The 17,923-nt window shown below is 42.6% G+C and overlaps 10 protein-coding genes across 10 annotated transcripts; 5 read left to right on the forward strand and 5 right to left on the reverse strand.

Annotated features, from left to right (window-relative positions):
* Positions 1 to 190: 190 nt before the first annotated feature.
* EAE97_001773 (uncharacterized protein) lies at positions 191 to 895 on the forward strand (the record flags this gene model as incomplete). Its single annotated transcript, XM_038872284.1, has 3 exons — positions 191 to 286; positions 349 to 428; positions 508 to 895. The coding sequence occupies 3 exons, from the start codon at positions 191 to 193 to the stop codon at positions 893 to 895; spliced, it is 564 nt and encodes a 187-aa protein (XP_038736842.1).
* Positions 896 to 1,901: 1,006 nt separating this feature from the next.
* Positions 1,902 to 2,394, reverse strand: EAE97_001774 (uncharacterized protein; the record flags this gene model as incomplete). The annotated part of the gene is made up of 3 exons (XM_038872285.1): positions 1,902 to 1,964; positions 2,017 to 2,205; positions 2,263 to 2,394. The coding sequence occupies 3 exons, from the start codon at positions 2,392 to 2,394 to the stop codon at positions 1,902 to 1,904; spliced, it is 384 nt and encodes a 127-aa protein (XP_038736843.1).
* Positions 2,395 to 4,717: 2,323 nt separating this feature from the next.
* On the forward strand, positions 4,718 to 5,314 carry EAE97_001775 (uncharacterized protein; the record flags this gene model as incomplete). The annotated part of the gene is made up of 1 exon (XM_038872286.1): positions 4,718 to 5,314. One exon carries the CDS (start codon positions 4,718 to 4,720, stop codon positions 5,312 to 5,314), a length of 597 nt encoding a protein of 198 aa, XP_038736844.1.
* On the reverse strand, positions 5,129 to 7,490 carry EAE97_001776 (uncharacterized protein; the record flags this gene model as incomplete). The annotated part of the gene is made up of 2 exons (XM_038872287.1): positions 5,129 to 7,378; positions 7,454 to 7,490. 2 exons carry the CDS (start codon positions 7,488 to 7,490, stop codon positions 7,080 to 7,082), a joined length of 336 nt encoding a protein of 111 aa, XP_038736845.1. The 3' UTR covers positions 5,129 to 7,079.
* Positions 6,195 to 6,848, forward strand: EAE97_001777 (uncharacterized protein; the record flags this gene model as incomplete). Its single annotated transcript, XM_038872288.1, has 1 exon — positions 6,195 to 6,848. One exon carries the CDS (start codon positions 6,195 to 6,197, stop codon positions 6,846 to 6,848), a length of 654 nt encoding a protein of 217 aa, XP_038736846.1.
* A 237-nt stretch (positions 7,491 to 7,727) lies between the features above and the next one.
* Positions 7,728 to 8,241, reverse strand: EAE97_001778 (uncharacterized protein; the record flags this gene model as incomplete). The annotated part of the gene is made up of 2 exons (XM_038872289.1): positions 7,728 to 7,920; positions 7,952 to 8,241. The coding sequence occupies 2 exons, from the start codon at positions 8,239 to 8,241 to the stop codon at positions 7,728 to 7,730; spliced, it is 483 nt and encodes a 160-aa protein (XP_038736847.1).
* Positions 8,242 to 8,638: 397 nt separating this feature from the next.
* On the reverse strand, positions 8,639 to 8,821 carry EAE97_001779 (uncharacterized protein; the record flags this gene model as incomplete). The annotated part of the gene is made up of 1 exon (XM_038872290.1): positions 8,639 to 8,821. One exon carries the CDS (start codon positions 8,819 to 8,821, stop codon positions 8,639 to 8,641), a length of 183 nt encoding a protein of 60 aa, XP_038736848.1.
* A 293-nt stretch (positions 8,822 to 9,114) lies between these two features.
* On the reverse strand, positions 9,115 to 9,444 carry EAE97_001780 (uncharacterized protein; the record flags this gene model as incomplete). The annotated part of the gene is made up of 1 exon (XM_038872291.1): positions 9,115 to 9,444. The coding sequence occupies one exon, from the start codon at positions 9,442 to 9,444 to the stop codon at positions 9,115 to 9,117; it is 330 nt and encodes a 109-aa protein (XP_038736849.1).
* Positions 9,445 to 10,338: 894 nt separating this feature from the next.
* On the forward strand, positions 10,339 to 10,587 carry EAE97_001781 (uncharacterized protein; the record flags this gene model as incomplete). The annotated part of the gene is made up of 1 exon (XM_038872292.1): positions 10,339 to 10,587. One exon carries the CDS (start codon positions 10,339 to 10,341, stop codon positions 10,585 to 10,587), a length of 249 nt encoding a protein of 82 aa, XP_038736850.1.
* Positions 10,588 to 11,502: 915 nt separating this feature from the next.
* On the forward strand, positions 11,503 to 15,922 carry EAE97_001782 (uncharacterized protein; the record flags this gene model as incomplete). Its single annotated transcript, XM_038872293.1, has 9 exons — positions 11,503 to 11,894; positions 11,954 to 12,295; positions 12,345 to 12,559; positions 12,624 to 12,796; positions 13,572 to 13,727; positions 13,950 to 14,170; positions 14,220 to 14,656; positions 14,782 to 14,960; positions 15,014 to 15,922. 9 exons carry the CDS (start codon positions 11,503 to 11,505, stop codon positions 15,920 to 15,922), a joined length of 3,024 nt encoding a protein of 1,007 aa, XP_038736851.1.
* Positions 15,923 to 17,923: the final 2,001 nt, after the last annotated feature.

Here is a 17,923-nt window from a genome sequence, read left to right on the forward strand (position 1 = left end):
TAAAATCTGTTGACATTGGGAAATGACTGTGGTAGTAATCGGAAGAAAACACCCCACCAAGCAAGTACAACGCGACACAATACGCCACCAGGTTACTAGAGCTGGACATCATCCAAACAATTAATTTCGAGAAGAAGATTTCTAACTTTCTCCCACAACTCAATAACATACCAGCGAGACGAAATCAAAGATGCCTTCCGCCGTCGTAAATACCACGGTGCAATCCTGTGTCTTATCGGGGATCAGCAATATTATTGCACAGTTTATCTCGGCGTACCAGAGCAATGTATGAACCCCTCCATATCTTTATATTGCACCTTATTAGACCTCACATTGACAAGTATATAGACTCAATTCTCGATTAACTGGACACCGGTCCTTCACTTCGTCTTATACGGTGCGCTGAGCGCTCCGCCAAATTTCTACTTGTGAGTTCCATCTTTCTCGGGCGACTCATTTCTCTCCAGATCTGTACCGCGAGTACTGACAATACAATCCGCCTTCCAGACAATCTCTCCTCGAATCTCTCCTCCCCTCCAAGAAACAAATCCCTCCACAAAATGTTTCTGAGAAGAAAACCGCGCAGTCCAAACCCACTCTGTCCATCACGAATACCATTCTGAAAGTGTTTATCGATCAAACCCTCCTCGCAATCCTCAACGTAATGCTATTTCTCATAACCTTCTCCCTCTTCCGCGGAGCCACGCTGCCACAAGCTATCCAGTCTGCAGAATCCGAATACTGGGGTATGATGAAAGCGGGATGGAAGCTATGGCCGTTTGTTAGTCTGAGCAATTTTGCCGTGATCAAGAGTGTGCAGGGCCGGGCTTTGTTGGGCAGTTTGGCGGGGATTGGCTGGAATGTTTATTTGGGATTGGTGCAGGGTGGGAAGTGAGCTGGGATGGTTTAGTGAGAGGGTTTTGAGAATGGCATCGAGAGGGCTTCAGTGATTTGTGATCACTGAGCAGAGGTGGAAAGCATTTCTCTCGAACTGGGATTTGGGTTAACGGTTGACTGAAGATACCAAGTATAACAGAGAAGGTACTCCTGGGTCGAGCACAGAGCCTACGACATTCTTACACGGCATGTATACCTCTATCCTAGCTTAAAGGGTACGATAGAACTTCTATAGAACTATACCCAAGCACGAAACTGCTTCGAGTATTCACAGAGGGGAATATATACAGAGCCCAGTCAGACATAGCATTTTGATAATGCACACAAAATGCGAGTATACATTCACGCTACACACATGCGCTCGGTCGTATCCAAGTTCTTGTGCAGTGAGCATACTTTTCATATCTATAATGTTTAATGCCAGGAAATCAAATAATTTTCCCTCGTTCAAGTAGATGATGCCCATCCGTGGTAGCGAGATGCATCCCGATACTATTCTTCGCATTTTTCGCGAACCTTTCCTCACTTCAATCAAGGATTGTTGCTGGTGATTCCTCTCATACCATGCCTTAAAGGAGATAGAACCTCTCCCTCCATATGCAGACTGACAGAGGATCTGGTAGTCCATTCTCCACTCTCAATTTATTTTCAGTATTCATTCCAGCAGGGTTCCCTTCTTAAGTCACTATGCACCGTCTCAAACGCAAATACAAGTCTAAATCAAGAAACGACAAAATTGCTTCGAAAACCAGCTCACTTATCTCTTGCTCGGCTTTGGATATCAAAGTAGTTGTGGCTCAAGTTATTCAGCAATCTCAAAAAGTCGCAAACTATCTAAAAGTAGATTGCCATTTTCATTATTTCACAACTAGCACGATATAGCTGCGACTATTTCTATTTATGTTACCCCTAGTATTGTTGCCAGATTCGCTTATTCATAGAGCGTGCAAAATCCTCTCATATTCCGATAACCGCATCCGATGCAACTTAATGACTGGCAAATCTCAAACTGTCGAATCCATTTCTGTCTTCCATTGAAGTCTAGTACGTGTGGAAAATTTGGTTACCTGTCATGGGTTAGCACTTCACGCTTTCTATACCAAGTTTCTTAATACTTACATATTTCTTGATTTCCGCATCAGCTGTCTCTCGGTCGGTCCAGAACTTCAGCGTTGCTAGCTCATCAATAGCAGAATCGCAACTAGCTTTTGGATTCTCGAATAGGGTGAATACAGTCTTCAAGATGTCGTGAATGTGAAAGCTTGACTTCCATCCATCATCGAAAATTTCGTGACATATTCTACCATGCTATTACATCGTCAGTTGTGACGCAATGCATATCAACGGATGGGGTAGTGAGGTTACCTTGGATACATTTGGATGAAGCACTGGTGTGATGAAGCGGACCGCCGGTGCCTTTTGGGGATACGCATCTGTCATATGAACAAACAAAGCAAAAGTTCTTCCGGAATAAGCCGTGGATGCTGGTCCCGACATCACAATCTACCGAACAGTGAATTCCATATTCTTTTTCCTCATTCTTTTCTTTACTTCAAGAAGTTTTCATCTTTCGAAATAGCCTCAAAAAAAATATTGCTTCAAACACGTTAACCAGTCAACATGCTTCTTTGAGATTGATCAGATTGATTAGAATAATGTCGAATTCAACCGAAATCATGATATCTTATACTATCTCATATTTTATATAAAATTTCGAACCTTTTAGAATATTAATTATGAAATTTATAATCAATTATGAGAACTTACATTAATTCAACAATAATTTAAATCAAAATCCCAAAAAATTCTAATATATATAAGATATTAAATAGAAATCAACTGTTTTTCTTAAACTATATAACGTGGTTTAATAGTGGCTCGGCTATATCAGTAAGTCAACCACTATTTTTACATACAAAATACATCTAACGTGGTTTATCATCGAGTGAATCATATCATCGAGTGGGCCACTTCAAAATACACCAAAATTAAGACTTTTAGAATATTCGTATTTTAATAACTAATTATTATTTTAGAAAAAGAAAAAAAGATTAAATAATAATAAAAGATTAATTTTCTAAAAATCTAGTTTTTATATAAATATTTTCATTTTATATTAAAAAAAGTGAAAATTGTTATGATTTTCGTTACAAAAAAATATTCCTAATAATAATTCTTATATTAATTCGAATTTCTAATAAATAATGAGATTTTTGTAGTATTTATATAATCAAATTTCATAGTTTTAATTTTTAAAAAATTCTATTAATAAATAAAGAAAGTGTATGGTTATATACAAACAAATTTTGTATATAAAAATGATGGCCCACTCGATGATATAGTCTACTCGATGATAAATCACGTTATGCATAACCATACATTTTTTTAATTTATTGATATAAATTTTCTAAAAATCTATTATTAGATATTTAATTATATAAATATTATAAAAATCTAATTTTTTATTAGAAATTTAAATTATTAAAATATTTATTAAAGGAATAACTTTTTTATAACGAGAATTATAATAATTTCTACTTTTTTTATAATATAATATAAATATTTATATAAAAACTAGATTTTTTTAAAAATTAAATTTTTATTATTATTTAATATTCTTTTCTTTTTCAAAAATAATAATTAATAATTAAAATATGAATATTGAAAAAGACTGGTTTTATATATATTTTGAAGTAACCGATCCACTGATATGGCCGAGCCACTGTTAAACCACGTTAAAGAAGATTTATTATAAATACTAGCTACAAGAAAGGACTACGAATATGATCAGTAGAACTGGAAAGTTTAGTGTACAGGATCCATATGGCGCCGCAAGCCCGCGGTCTAGGGGATAATCTCTCCGACCGATGTAGAGCCGAAACTTCAAAAGCCGGCACAGTGGCATAACCTTGCACTCCACAAAAGCATGCCCCAAATGGCCGCAATACCTCGGTACAAGACCTTATAAAGATATCCTCTTCGCCCTTCCGGGGCTCTGGGACTGAGTTCTATCTAGCCTGGCATAGGCTTGAGCTTATTGCCAACTATAGAGGTACATCAGAGACTGACAAGCGCAGACACTGCAAAGTGGGCACGAGTATATCCCTCTGAAGAATTATCCGTGAGCAGAGCCTCCGATGAAACGCGGAAATCCAGGAACGCCGTATACTATTGATCTTGACCTTACGTGCACTCATCAGCAAGGGAGAAGCTCACACATAATTGATTAATAGTAGGATGCTACGCCGACCATATCTGGAGCAGGACAGGTCGGCTCCAAAGCGTCAGCGCCAGATTCGTCGGCGCCTCCCTCCCCGGGCTTCGCAAGCCTGCCATGCCTGTGCTTCATCAAAGACTAGATGTGACAATAATTTGACATGTGCGCGCTGTCGTAAAAGGAACATTCCCTGTCTTCGAGATGCACATCTGTCGGACGAAGAAGATGAAACCCGGGATCCGGCCACAGTCCAACGAGCTGCTTTCGGCGACGAGATAGATGCCAGCCTGCCAGGAACTTTCCAGGACAGCTTTGATGGAGCTTTCTCGAACCAAAACAGCACTGGTAATTGTCAAGCACATCCGCCCAAGTCATCTGGCTGACCGCCCCCAATTGATAGCTGCCTCGAATGGCGCCCTGGATTCCCATGCTCCGCGATCCCCTAATCAAAATATAGCAGACGGGCTTCCACGACCTCCTTTGCTGCCAGCAACTTGAGGTCTTGATGCATCCTTTGACCTGCTCAACCAGGATGGGCCGGAAGGCAGGCTGGAATGGGGCGATTGGGGTCTCAATGATCATGGAATAGACTTTTTCTCACCTATGGAGCTTTCATTACTGACTGGGACTGCACAAGCCCCCCGGCACATCCCCACCGCACTCGCCTTCTCCGAGCCTTCAGGTGATGGCGATGCGAGAACATACAGTGTACAACAAGCTATTAGTCAGTCGATTGGTCAATGGACTCCAAAATCCGGTCATTATCGAGCGCATGCGGAGAAAGACATGGTATCAAAAGACCTTATCAGTCTCAAAATAGATTTTTCGGGGCAGTGGGATCCTTCCATATCGGGCGAACCACTGTTACCTCGCACACGTGACAAAATCATCGCTTTGGCGGTGGGATCGTGTAAGCGCAGCAACATAGGCACAATAGTATCAGCATTCCCAACTGTTGATGTTTTGGAATGCCTAATCAATATAGCCCTGACCCAACAAAAAGGTGATCTCGACGGTTACATTCATGTTCCTACATTTTCTAAATCCGAGAGCCGCGTTGAAACCATCGCAGCGATGGTAATCACTGGTACTTCTAGATCATCACACAAGGCGGTCCAAAAGTTTGGCCATGGACTAGGGGAAATACTCAGTTACTACTTGTACAATCGTGTGTGTGATCGTAGCTTATATAATTATTGACACACACAACTAACTATCTTCATTGTTCAGGCGGAGCGAGAATATTCCCTCACCAGAGATCTACAATACCTCCAGGCGTTCTGCCTGAGTTTATCTGACGGATTATGGAGCGGATCTAATAACAAAATGAAGCTGGCGAAAAGTGTCTCAGGAGTATTGATAAACGTTAGCCAAGCCTGCTTCAAGAACGAGTCATGCGAGTTACTGACAGAAAATGCATAGATGTTGAGGGTGGGGGGGCGCTTTCGCCGTAACGCTTATTCATCTATAGCTCCAATTTCTACTGACGTTGGCGATATTTTGGATAAAAAGTGGCGTGCTTGGGTTGAGCAAGAGTCATTTAAAAGGTAAGTGATTAAATACACATCGCCACATAATTCCAGCATGGTTAAGTTGCCATTGACTTGAGGCTTGTTGATACCATTCATGCTGACCTTAGCTGGAAAGACTGGTCTACCACATGCATATCCACTGTGTGCAGGAATCATTCATGGCCTCCATAGTAGGCTCGCAGCTGTCTCCGTCTGAGCTCACTCTACCACTTCCCGAATCACGCGAGCTGTGGCTTGCACCATCTGCTATACTCTGGAAACAAGCTTTGGTGCGATTGCAGGTAAGCGCTCCTCAGGGCAAAGTGCCATCGATAATAGAATGCATCGCAAACCCCACCACAACACGTCTATTTCCCCAGACGCGTGATCGTGGATTTGCAAGCGAGGCTCAGGTCTATGCAATAGCATCATTGGTTCGCGCTTTCAAACACACTCAAGCTTTATTTGCAACCAATGACCCCGCTCTCAATAGATCAGCACTGATTGCAGACGAAAGCCAAGAGAGGAGGCTGTAACAGGTTATCCAAGCTCTCGGCGTGGGCTACAACATGGGCGGTTTTGAAGAGATTGCGGCGTCGAACCTTCTCCGTGAACTGACTGGCATGCACCTTTATATCTCTTTTAATCAACTGGAGCTATTTGCCGGGCAAGAAGGGCCTGAGGAAGCACTAGCAGTATATCCAACTCTTCACACATGGTTCCAAAGCGAGTCGTCTCGGCACGCTGTCTGGAATGCAGGCCAAGTTCTTCGTTGCATGAGAGCTATTCCCGTTGGTGCGCTGCACATATTCCATGCTATAGCCTGCTACCATGCGAGCTTATGCCTCTGTATTTACGGAATCATTTCCAAACGCAGTACCAGCCAGGCGACATCACCAGAACCTACATCTCCAGAGACGTCAGTTCTTCTCGTGGACGGAGAAGAAACTCTCTCAACCCGACGCTGGATTCAGCTGGGTTTTGGAACACCTGTAATTTCTATGAGCCCGACGAGTTCAGATATGTCAGCACAGCCGGAAGAGACGACAGCACTTAGCTCGGCGAACATAACAATGAATGTGGCAATTGAAATTATTCGCAAGAAGTTCCGGGAGCTGTTGGACATCGAACCACGGCTTGTGGGCAATATTTGCCGCTTAATGCAGACCATCGGAAACATGGACCAAACCGGATTATTTGGCTCGAGAGACGCTCCCCAGTAATGAGAATAGGCTCCTACCTGAAGGGCGAGGGGAGATAGATTGTAGTTATCTAAACTACAGCCTAGTAACTACATCCGGATGCTGGGAATGTCAAGGCTAGAGTCACGGATCAAGTTAATACGCTTGAATGTACACTATCGAAATAGGCATTCTATCAACTCATTATATGCTGGCATGAAACGGTTATCTCAATCTTCCATTTATACCTCCCTACTACCACATCACACGGCGCTACATATCACCCTTCACTAAAAGCCAAGTAATGCCTGCAATAGTATCCTTCGTCCACTTTTCTACAGCTTCTGTCAACTGTGAGAAGAACTTCCAGAAATGGTGAGGCAATCCAGAGTACAAATCAACCCGTGTCGCAATGTGATGTTCTTCACGAAGAACCCGCTCATAAATCAGGGCATCATCACGCACAAAATCCACACCGCAGGCTTGGATATAAGTTGGAGGTAAGCCCTGGTAGCCGGCGGATGGGCTGAAGGGGGGAAATAGTGGCGAATTAGAGTCTGGCTTGTAAGCCCCTACGGAAAGATTATCAAGTTAGTCTGCCATTATATGTAGACGTGGAGATGATTATGAGGCGGTAGAATACGTACCAGTAAACATTTCTAGCAGCTTCGGCGGCGGAACCATCGTGTCTTTGTTCTGCTCATTGCTGATAAATTCGTCCTTATACTTTTCAGGTACAAGATGTGCCGGTAGTAATGGGGGTACACTCAGGAACTGTCCTGTCACCGGCGCAGTAGATGATTGTTCACAGTTTAGGTGAACGACGGCATTGGCGATATTCCCGCCAGCTGATATACCACCAACGATCAAGCCTTTAGACGGGGATCCAGATTTATGAATTTTGTGCGCATTCACGGCTACCTATTTATGGTGAATAAACTGATTAGCCAATATCTCTGCAAAGAATAAAGAATCCCCGGACGAGGATTGAGAAATAGTTATCCATTGTAACGCATCAAGCCCGTCATACACAGCGGTAGGAAAGGGATGCTCAGGCACCAGTCTATACTCCACACTAACAACAATGATATCATTCTCCACAGCAATCGCTGGCCTGGAATTCATCGAAGCGATTACCAATACACCAGCCTCCGCCATGAAAAAAGAGCAGTATCGGCCGCTCGCTCACAGCTTCGTCTGTGGACCCATATACCAGCGCTGGAATAGCGCTACCGTCGCGCGTGTGGATCTCGATTTCCCATTCTCGAAGGCCGGCCGGAGGGGCGAGATGGGAGCTGCGATGCTGGGCTTTACCGGCGTTGGAGGCGGTGCGGAGCATTGGGATAGTTATGTTGGCTGGTGGGGGTGCTTGGGCATTTTCAGCAGCCGCCTGATAATTGTTAACATGGGAACAATTAGGATGACTTGGAATCATGATTCTGGTAATCGATTTGGGCAATTTGGTTATGTCGGTACCTTTGCAAAGCCTGGGTGTGGACTGGCACTTTTCAGGATTTTTGTACGGGTGGGCGCCATATTGCAAGTGGTCTTGTATGGAACACTTCTGTGTGGATGAAAAATTAATTGCAGAAGTAATGTAACAGTCTCATATCTGCAATTGCCGGTAGTCAAGTATCAAAGCATTATAGGATGTGGGTTCGGGAAGTTTATAACAGGGATCTCGCAGAACCGTTTCGGCAAGCCGACGGCCCCAACCCAGAATTTCTCGGTCCGCCTTCTTGCTGCGCAGTAAACGATTTGTGAAACTTTATGGGGCATGTAAAAAGTCAATTTACGATGTAATGTTGAGTCATTGGAGTTTTAATATGATATCATGATAAAATGGAACCTCCAGTCACAGGATCATACAATCCATTCAGCCACCCCGCATTCTCCTCATACAACATTGCCACCGTCCACGCGACTTCCAATGGCTCAGCCATACGAGGAGCGACTGGAGTTTCCTCATAGACCTTCATGATGGCCTCCAGTGCATGAGGCAGTGCCGCTTGCATCGACTCAGTGGCCACTGGCACAGGCGCCACTGCATTCACAGTACATCCATAACGTCGAGACAGATCCCTAGCTTAGTAGCGCTTGAAACTCTCGATCATCTCCTTGGTACCGGCGTAGATGGAAATGTTGGAATCCGGGTTGCGTGAGGTGGAGCTCGAGATATTTATGATGCGGGGTTGCTCGGAGTGAGATGATTCAGCACAGCTCTTGTCAGCAACAAAGTCCCCCTGCCATTCAAGGCAACTACTCGGTCCCGAATATTCAGCATTGATTCGTCGTCCTCATCGTCAATCTAGTTTGGCAAAGAAATGTCTGCGTTGTTGACGAGAATATCAATTTCGCCGAATTCTGCGACAGCAGCTTCAACTAGTTTCGAGGGGCCGGCAATAGTTGACAGGTCAGCCTCGACCAGAATGGATTTGGAGTTCCCTTTCAAACTTTTGAAAACGGCTTCCGCGGCTATTCTTTCGGCTTGGGAAGGGTAGTTGATGACTACATTGGCTCCCCGAAGGGACAACTCTCGAGCTATTGAGGTACCGATTCCAGATGGTGATCCGCTCACAATGGCAACCTTCCTACTTCTAGTTAAAGATGTCAAGAGTGTGCTTGATAAGGTTGACATTGCCGCGGATTGTTTTCTCTCCTGAAGATAATTATGAAGAGAAATCTGCGGATCTGTTCGCTTGGATGGGGCGAGCTTGTTGCTTTTGAGTTCGAGATTGTTGGAAAACACATGATGTAGTACGTATACAACGCTATAAAACTCTGCCCGATGATCCCGCTATATGTATAGATTGAATAATTATATACTGTATACAATATCATACTTTAGTTACATATAACTTACTATTTATTTCTAATATATAAATTCATATCTTATTAATCGAATTCAATACAAGTAGATTTTTTACATGAAAATGTTGCTTTAGACTAAAACTTAGCTTTCCAAATCCAAGAAATCCACTAAAACCCTATGAATTAGAATAAGCTTCGTAAGACACAAAGATTTAGATTAATATAATTAATACCTGAAAGAGGCTTTCTTCAATACAGAATTAGGGCTTAAAGATTTTATTATAAATACCAAAGCAATTACTTTATTAACCATGGATTCTGCCACCACAGGGATACTGACTATACTCCAATATTTTTCAAAAGCTCGATGCTAGTACCCGATTGAACAAAATCATCGGTGTGCAAAAGCTCGGTTACCCGACGCCAGATGTTCGGCATTCCGAAGATTGACGTCAGCTCCGGGATCCCATTATCTTACCTGGCTCTTTTGTGCAAAACTATTGATGCTGTATATTGTTAATCCTTCTACGTCACTGGCACAGCTTCTTTGATCCGGAGACAACTTTTCTCCCTTAGTCTCTAGGCTGCTCCCCAGCCTATTATTAATCTTGTGTCTGATATTCCATCTTTAGAAAGCTTCCGCCTTCTGTTTATTATTGCTGTTTCCTTGCAACTTCACTTGCTGTTTAGATTCTGATTTCCCTCACAAAAAAAGTGCACGATGGCAATGGGCTCGTTACTAAACGGTCTTGAAGTTGTTTCAGGCAGGCCAATTCCCCTCGTAGTCTTGCTTTCCATTATCAGCCTTATCCTTTGGAGCTCTATTCTCAGCACCTCCTCGAAGAAAAAGTACTCACTGCCAAATCTTGTCCCTGGTCTTCCGATTATTGGAAATACCCACCAGCTACCTTCGCAAGACTTCTGTCTTCGTGTCGAACAGTTGGCGAAGAGTTATGGCGGGAAGATGTAAGAAGTTCCAAAAGCAGCTCGGCCCTTTGCAACAGATGAAAGCCCGAAAACCTGTTGAACTTTTGCTAAAACTGAATCCAGGTTTAGGGCTCGTTTGATTGCAAAATCCGCACTGAATCCATTGAAATAATCCGCTTTTTGTATTATTACAAATTCCATAATAACAACAATCCACTTCAAAAAAAGTAAATTATTGATTTATAGTTTTATAATTTATATATCAAATTCATTAAATAATCTATTAAAATAAAAAGAAGTGAAATATACATATAATATATACACAAATTAAATAAGATAATTTGAATTTTCAATATATTATCACTATTTGAATAATTAAATAAAAAAATATAAAAATAATTTTATTTAAATTTATATATAATTATAAACTTTAATATAAAATAAATCTATAGCTTTAGATTTTATTTATTATAATTTTAAGCTTTATATATTAAAGCTTTAGATTTTAAAATCTATAAAGATTTATAAAAAAAATAAATTATTTCAATAGATTTAATAAGATTAGTTTTTTCTAATCCTTATTTTCAATTCGTATTTTCATTTTTCTATATAAATTTATTGAAAAACATAGATTATTTAATATCATTTTAAAGTAATCTATCCTTTTTCTATTTCAAAATATATTAAATTTATTAAAATACAAATTATTTAATAAAATTCACGATTTAATATCCAAATATAAATTCAAAATCTGTTTTCAAAAAGTGTGGAATATTTAGCGGATTCAGCATGGATTTGTATATCCAAACTAGCCCTTACCCTCAAATTTGGCAACACATTTTGGGTTTTTCTAAACAATACACGAGATGTTAACGAGCTTCTGGAGAAGCGTGCGGCCAAGTCTTCATCACGGATTGATTTCCCTATGGCGCAGGGCCTCATGTCAAATCATAAGCAAATGCTGTTAATACCATATGGAGACCTATGGCGCAGAGAAAGAAAAGTTGTACATTCAATTCTCAATGTCAATCAACAGAACCTTTTCCAACCATTTCAAGATGTGGAGTCAAAAGCCCTGCTGTACAACTACCTCCAAGATCCGGCATGTTGGTGGAAAGCCCACGGGTCATTTTCGGCTTCGGTGATTATGAGCGTCATTTTTGGTCGGCGCGCTGCCATCGGCGATGCATATATGGAAGCTGCTCTGAAGTGCTCAGAGCAGTTTGAACACTACTTGGAGCCTGGCAGAGCAGTCGTTGATGTACTCCCATTTCTGATGAAGATCCCCTGGCTCAAGAACCTTCAGCCCTGGAGATGGTATGGCGACGCCCTATACAGACGGACTCTCGGGTAAGCTTCTTTCTTCACCTCGCGCCTCTGCTCTAATCCCCAAACTTATCGTGATGCAGAGTTTATCGGAAGGAGATGGATGATCTTCGTGAACGGAGGCGTTTGGGAACTCAGAAGCCATGTTTCATGTCCGAACTCCTAGACTCAAAGCAAGATGCTCAGTTTTCCGAGGAAGAGCTACTTTTCATAGGCGGTACGATGATGGAAGCAGGTACAGGTACTACACGTTTATCCCTTCATCAGTGCGTGGCAGCTGCTGTAGCTTGTCCCGACTGGCCGGTCAGGGTTCGAGCTCAGCTGGATCAAGTCTGTGGAGCAAACGCAGAGAGGCTCCCTGATTTCAACGATGCAATCAATCTGCCCTTGATCAAAGCAGCGGTTAAGGAAAGTTTTAGGTGGAAGTAAGTAACCGCAGCCGAAATTTAACTGGATTTTGACTAAGATGTACAGGCCAACAGTCGCCGAAACAGGGGTGCCACATACCCTGACCGAAGACGACAGCTATATGGGCTTTACAATCCCATCTGGCTCTGTTATCGTCTATAATCACTGGGCTATCGCAAATTCCTCCAGCGAATATGAACAACCGGATCGCTTTTGGCCGGAGCGCTTCCTCAACGATGACCTTGACAAGCCAGCGAAAGGCCATCTCGGGTTCGGCACAGGTTAGATAATTCTCCCCAGTCAGCCTGCAGTAGATTCTGACTGACAAAATGTTTTCAAATGCAGGTAGGAGAGTCTGCGTCGGTTACAACGTTGGAGTTGGCAATATGTTCATTGCGCTCGCTCGTCTTCTCTACTGTTTCGAATTTGAGCCCGTCCCTAGCGCTCCTATTGACCTCTCAACTCCCAGACTATTGAGGGGAAGCATCGAGAAAGCTGGATTCGAGGTCAAAATCAAGGTTAGGAGTGAGGCCCATCGGCAACTCATTGAGCGAGAATGCAGAGATGCCGCCTTTCAATTATAATGCGACTTTCTCTCATGGATCTGAGTTAGGACAATTCAGAAACTCAAAAACAAAACCAAGCAACATATCAGAGTATCATGTTCTCTCTTATAGAATAAATCACTCAAAATCTCTAAAGCCAGCACTCCCTGATCTCAGTATCTCAGCGAGACTACGCTGTCACACTTTCTTGGTTGCAGAATCGTTAATGTAAATATCCCTTTTGGACAAGATGAAAGCTTATATAAACAATACGGTGTAATAAAAACTTATTCAATGTATTCAAGTATACTTAGAGTAGCTCTTAATTGAGTCGAATTGGGTTGAGTATGTTGATGTACTCAACTTAACTGAACTCAACTCATTTAACCGATATCTCAATATCATATACTACTTTAAATCTTATACAATCTCAAGTTCAATATTATTCAAACTTCAATAATTAAAAATTAACTGCGATGTATGGAATATCAAATTGAAATTTTGTTTTATTGGCAATATGATATCGATTTTTTATATAAAATATAGAGTAGCGTAAGATATCGAGATATCAATTATCACATTGGAAGAATGAATCCTTCTTGCCACATTTGATGCTAGCATTAAGGGACTCATGAAGTTTTAAATTCAGTGCATCTGAATACCGATCATGACTGAAGCTTCCAAAACTCTCTGTTATTTTTTAGTCCAACGGAAATTCGATGTTCACTCAAGCTGACTGCTGATCCAGCATCATGCTTTTCGATTCCACGCACTACCTATTACAACCCCGCATCGGATCACCTACACTCCCGTCGTACCCCGCTCCCGCCTCCACCTCTCCGGGTCCTTCTCCGGCATTGATCGGGATACCGAAGGACTTCGGGCTGCCCGCAAACTGCCCATGGTCCTTGCAACAGAATGCATTATCCTACCTGCTCGAACCCGGCGTATCGAAAGGCTATTTCAATCGAACAACCTTCCATATTCACATTCTTTTTCCAGTCGAAGGAAACATACTTTGCTTCCACCAGAGAATAGCCAGCAGCAACAAAAAGGTCCTTAACACGTGCCACCCCTTACCCTATCCCGAGATATTCCTTGGCTAAATCTGGAAGAAAATGGTTAGTTCCCTGTCCTGAACACCCTGAAAATAAAAATCAATGAAAAAACTGGATTTGCAGAGAAGCTGACATCGCCCTCGGTGAAGGCTTCCTCAGAGCATACTGTGGCAGTCATTGGTGCTGGCCCTGTTGGCCTCTTCACAGCTTTATTGCTTGCAAAAGGTGGAATCAAGGTCACCTTGTACGAGTCCAGGGAAGGGATTGACCAGTCCCCGCGTGCGGTTGGGTAAGCTATCCATACCCTATACAGTATCTACCTTACTCAAGATCTGAAGTTACTTTCCGCCTACAATGGAGGAGTTTGCGAAAGCTGGAATAGTCCAAGATGTGATCGAAGCTGGAGATGTTGTATCAGATGGCTGTGCCTGGAGAAATTCAAAAGGCGACGTTCTCGCCAGCATTAATCCACCTCCGGACGACAAATCTTTTGCAGCCGTCCTTTCCCAGCCAGAACTGGGCGCGATTCTTTTGGAAAGGCTCTTGGAGACCGGAAACGCAGAAGTGAGATTCAACGAGTCTCTCGTTAGAGTAGAGCAAAATGATGACACCGTTACTTATTGGACTGTTGGTAAAGCCAGTGCCGAAGAAGTGGCACATCAATGCGAGTATCTAGTAGGTGCCGATGGCGGACGTAGCAAAGTGAGACGCGCCGTCGGCATTGAACTTGAAGGTTTTAATTCGATAACCTGCAATTTGTGGCAGTCAACTTTCAGTATCCCGTAAGCGAACTTGGATGGAAGAAGGCAAATTTCATCGTAGACCCCGTGGACTGGGGCGTTGTCGTCAAACATGGGAAGGGAACAAAATGACGATTTGCTACTGTTTTCCGTAAAGCAGAGAACCTTGCGGTGCTAGACGAGGCCACGACACAGGCTGTCAAAGATCGCCTCGGTCGCCTCTTACCAGGTGATACATCACAAATACAGTACGAGGGTATGGCTCCATATTTGGTCCATCATCGTTGTGCCAGCCGTTTCCAGGAGAAGCGAGTTCTTCTAGCTGGAGATGCTGCTCATGTAAGTGGGAGCATAGACCTCTCTGAAAATACGTTGAAACTAACGCATGTCAGCTTAATAATCCCGTTGGAGGCCTTGGACTTACCACAGGTCTTCTTGATGCTGCCCATCTGGCAAAGGGGCTGAAACAGGTCTTGAACGGGGGTTTTGATAAAAACGTGCTAGCGACTTACGCCGAAACTCGCCGACGAGTATTTCTGGAGAAGACAAACCCAATCACTCTGGCCAATCTACGCCGACTGAACTCAGATGATCCGGAAGTTGCCAAACAGAGAGAAGAGGAATTCACTCATATCAACAACCCGAAGGATTTTGTTAATACCATACGGATTGGACTTCCGGACTTTGCCCTCACTAGTACCTCGGACAGGATTTTCGATACTCAAAGCGGGGTGACCTGGTTTATATCAGTCTCTAAGATACCCGAGTGGACTGATGAGAAGTTTTTCCATGAGTACAAGACTGTACATGCCGATATGACCCGACCGAAAGGTGATCAGGTTACTCCTATCAAAAGATACATCAAGTTGCCCAACTCTCCCAGCACTATCGAAGGCACCGAAAGACCTTCCTGGAACTATGTTACTTGCCTCACGTGGCCAAGCTTGTTTATTGTCCATGCTGGTTTCTGCAATCCCGAATACAAGGCAACTGCTGGAGCACACATTTTCTGTCGTCTCCACCAAGAAGGCTCTCTTGCTCAGCAAGTGGTGAAATACTCCAAGGAAACCCCGTCAGAGAAATCCAATGCTGGAGCTACGGAGTGTCTGATCTTCCACAAGAGAAGCAGTGCTTCTGACGAATGCCCTGAAAAGTGGTTCACTGATCGGGCTGCCAAATGGAGAGATGTCGAAGCTTCGGACGGTCGGCTACACACATATATACTGTACCGAGATGTGACACCTAAGGACGCAGAATACTTCTTCCACAACACTCAATTTTCGAAGGGATCGTGGAATTAGTATAAGGCCGTGGAGGCATTCTACTTCAAAGATGAGACAGCTTCTACAGCGTTCTTGCAACAGCATGAGAAGGGGCTTGTCGAGGGTGCTGTCGGCAAAACACAAGCAGTGGTGGGCGTACCGGACATCATTGTGTAGAGCGTTGCGGTAGTCTGTATTTAGTGTTAGCTTAAGTGTATGCTGTGTGTTAATAGGTTAAGATTTCTTGGTAGATGAGATACATGTTTACTCAGGGCGCATGTATAGCGAGATAAATATTAATCTATTGTGAGAAAAAAAAAAATTCTGCTTATACAAATATCAATCCATGTGTAGGAAGCTGACGGACACTGAAACGAATCCTGTACCTATCTTCGTATTTGGAACAGCAGTCTTCATTCATCAACGCCGTCCGAGATACCCTCAATTTTGCCATATAAATTCTAGATTGCTCCCAAGAACCATTTTGCTTTTACTCAGCACCACCGTCCATAGACTCCAAATCAGATTGATGTAAACTCTGAGGTCCAGATTGCCCCCCTTCCCTAAGCGAGGTTTCATTCCCAGGAATTATTTCTGATCCATGTTACCCCACACCTAGAAGAACTTAGGCAGTTTTGTTCGATTCCCGACAGGAGCCGGAATACTATTCACTTTACTCCGCATATCCTCTTCGCAGCTCGCGAGTCGGAGTTGTAACAAAACCCGGCATACAGTATTTCTCGGAATGCCGAAACTTGGCGTTGGACTGTGAACGTTAGTCTGCGCAGATGGAATAACCTAGCATCGTTTTATTTTAGTTGATAGACCAGCCCATCGGTCCTGGTGTTGACTTCGGCATTCCAGAAGCTTATACACGGTTGCACACCGCCCGCTCGCACACTTACTTCCCGTGGATCCCGCAAAACATTCAATTATTTTCAATTATTTGAAAGAAGTATATAAAAGTCATTCAATATTCTATTACATTAATAGATAGCTTAAAAGTTGAATAAATACTGGTTTCTGGTGTGTTTTTGCTTAATGTGTAGTGAGTGATGGCCCTAACTTTTACAAGATATGAGATAGTATGAGATGTCGGGATATTGATCACTTTTTTCTCGAATCACTGTTACTCAGCTACATTATTTAAATGCGAATGAAATATCGGGAAAATACATAATATCACAAAAGATGTACGTCCATCAACTATTCTTATGTGAACTGTAACCTTCTGAGTATTTGTTAGTGCACTTATCCTCGAACGATGTGTAGCAACGACTTTCATGAGGAGTGTTTGTGTGTGTCAACATAATAGGAAGTCATAGGAACACTGTCACAGTCCTTCCATTGTTTCGAAACGGCGAGCCGTAATTGCTGAATAAAAAGACATCTCAAATCTCAAAATACTAGAAGAGAATAAAACTCGGATTTTGTCTTTGTGGTAGAATAGTCTCATAGACAGAGCCTTCTAGCAATTGATTATGATGGTGTGAATCTATCGGCACTAGACCGCTGTACCGCTATCACAGGTAGAATTCAATAGATGCACATCTAGCTCCTTGCCATGAATTTAATAATAACACTCTTTTGCCGGATAATCGATACTGACAGCTGGGAAAGCATTTTGTCTGTTCGCTTTAAATGCCGATACATCTCATTTTTTTCACAGGTATTCCAACAGAAGGCAATCATCAAAGATTTACTTCGTTCGAGGATATGATTTGATTCTTGAAAGGTATCTTGGGATCTCGAATGTTGTCTGGCAACAGAAGACTTATTTTCTTTTTGCCACAATGATTAATTGGCACGCTGCATTTTGCTAGCCACAAGGTTTTCGATCCTCCATGTTTTCTCTTCTGCTGCAAAGAGGCCACTCGTGGTGACTAATTTTAAATTGACTGTCTCAATTAAGACTTACCTCCTCGCATGTACTTCTTCGCGTCAATGATTCGAATTTCTGTTTCATCTATTACTTGACGTTGCCGCCAGACATAGACGATCACTTCGTTGCAATCTGTTAATTGTCGATCGCTGCTGGTG

Source organism: Botrytis byssoidea, assembly GCF_014898295.1.
Source record: "Botrytis byssoidea strain MUCL 94 chromosome Unknown BBYS_003, whole genome shotgun sequence".
In the NCBI taxonomy this organism is placed as follows: domain Eukaryota; kingdom Fungi; phylum Ascomycota; class Leotiomycetes; order Helotiales; family Sclerotiniaceae; genus Botrytis; species Botrytis byssoidea.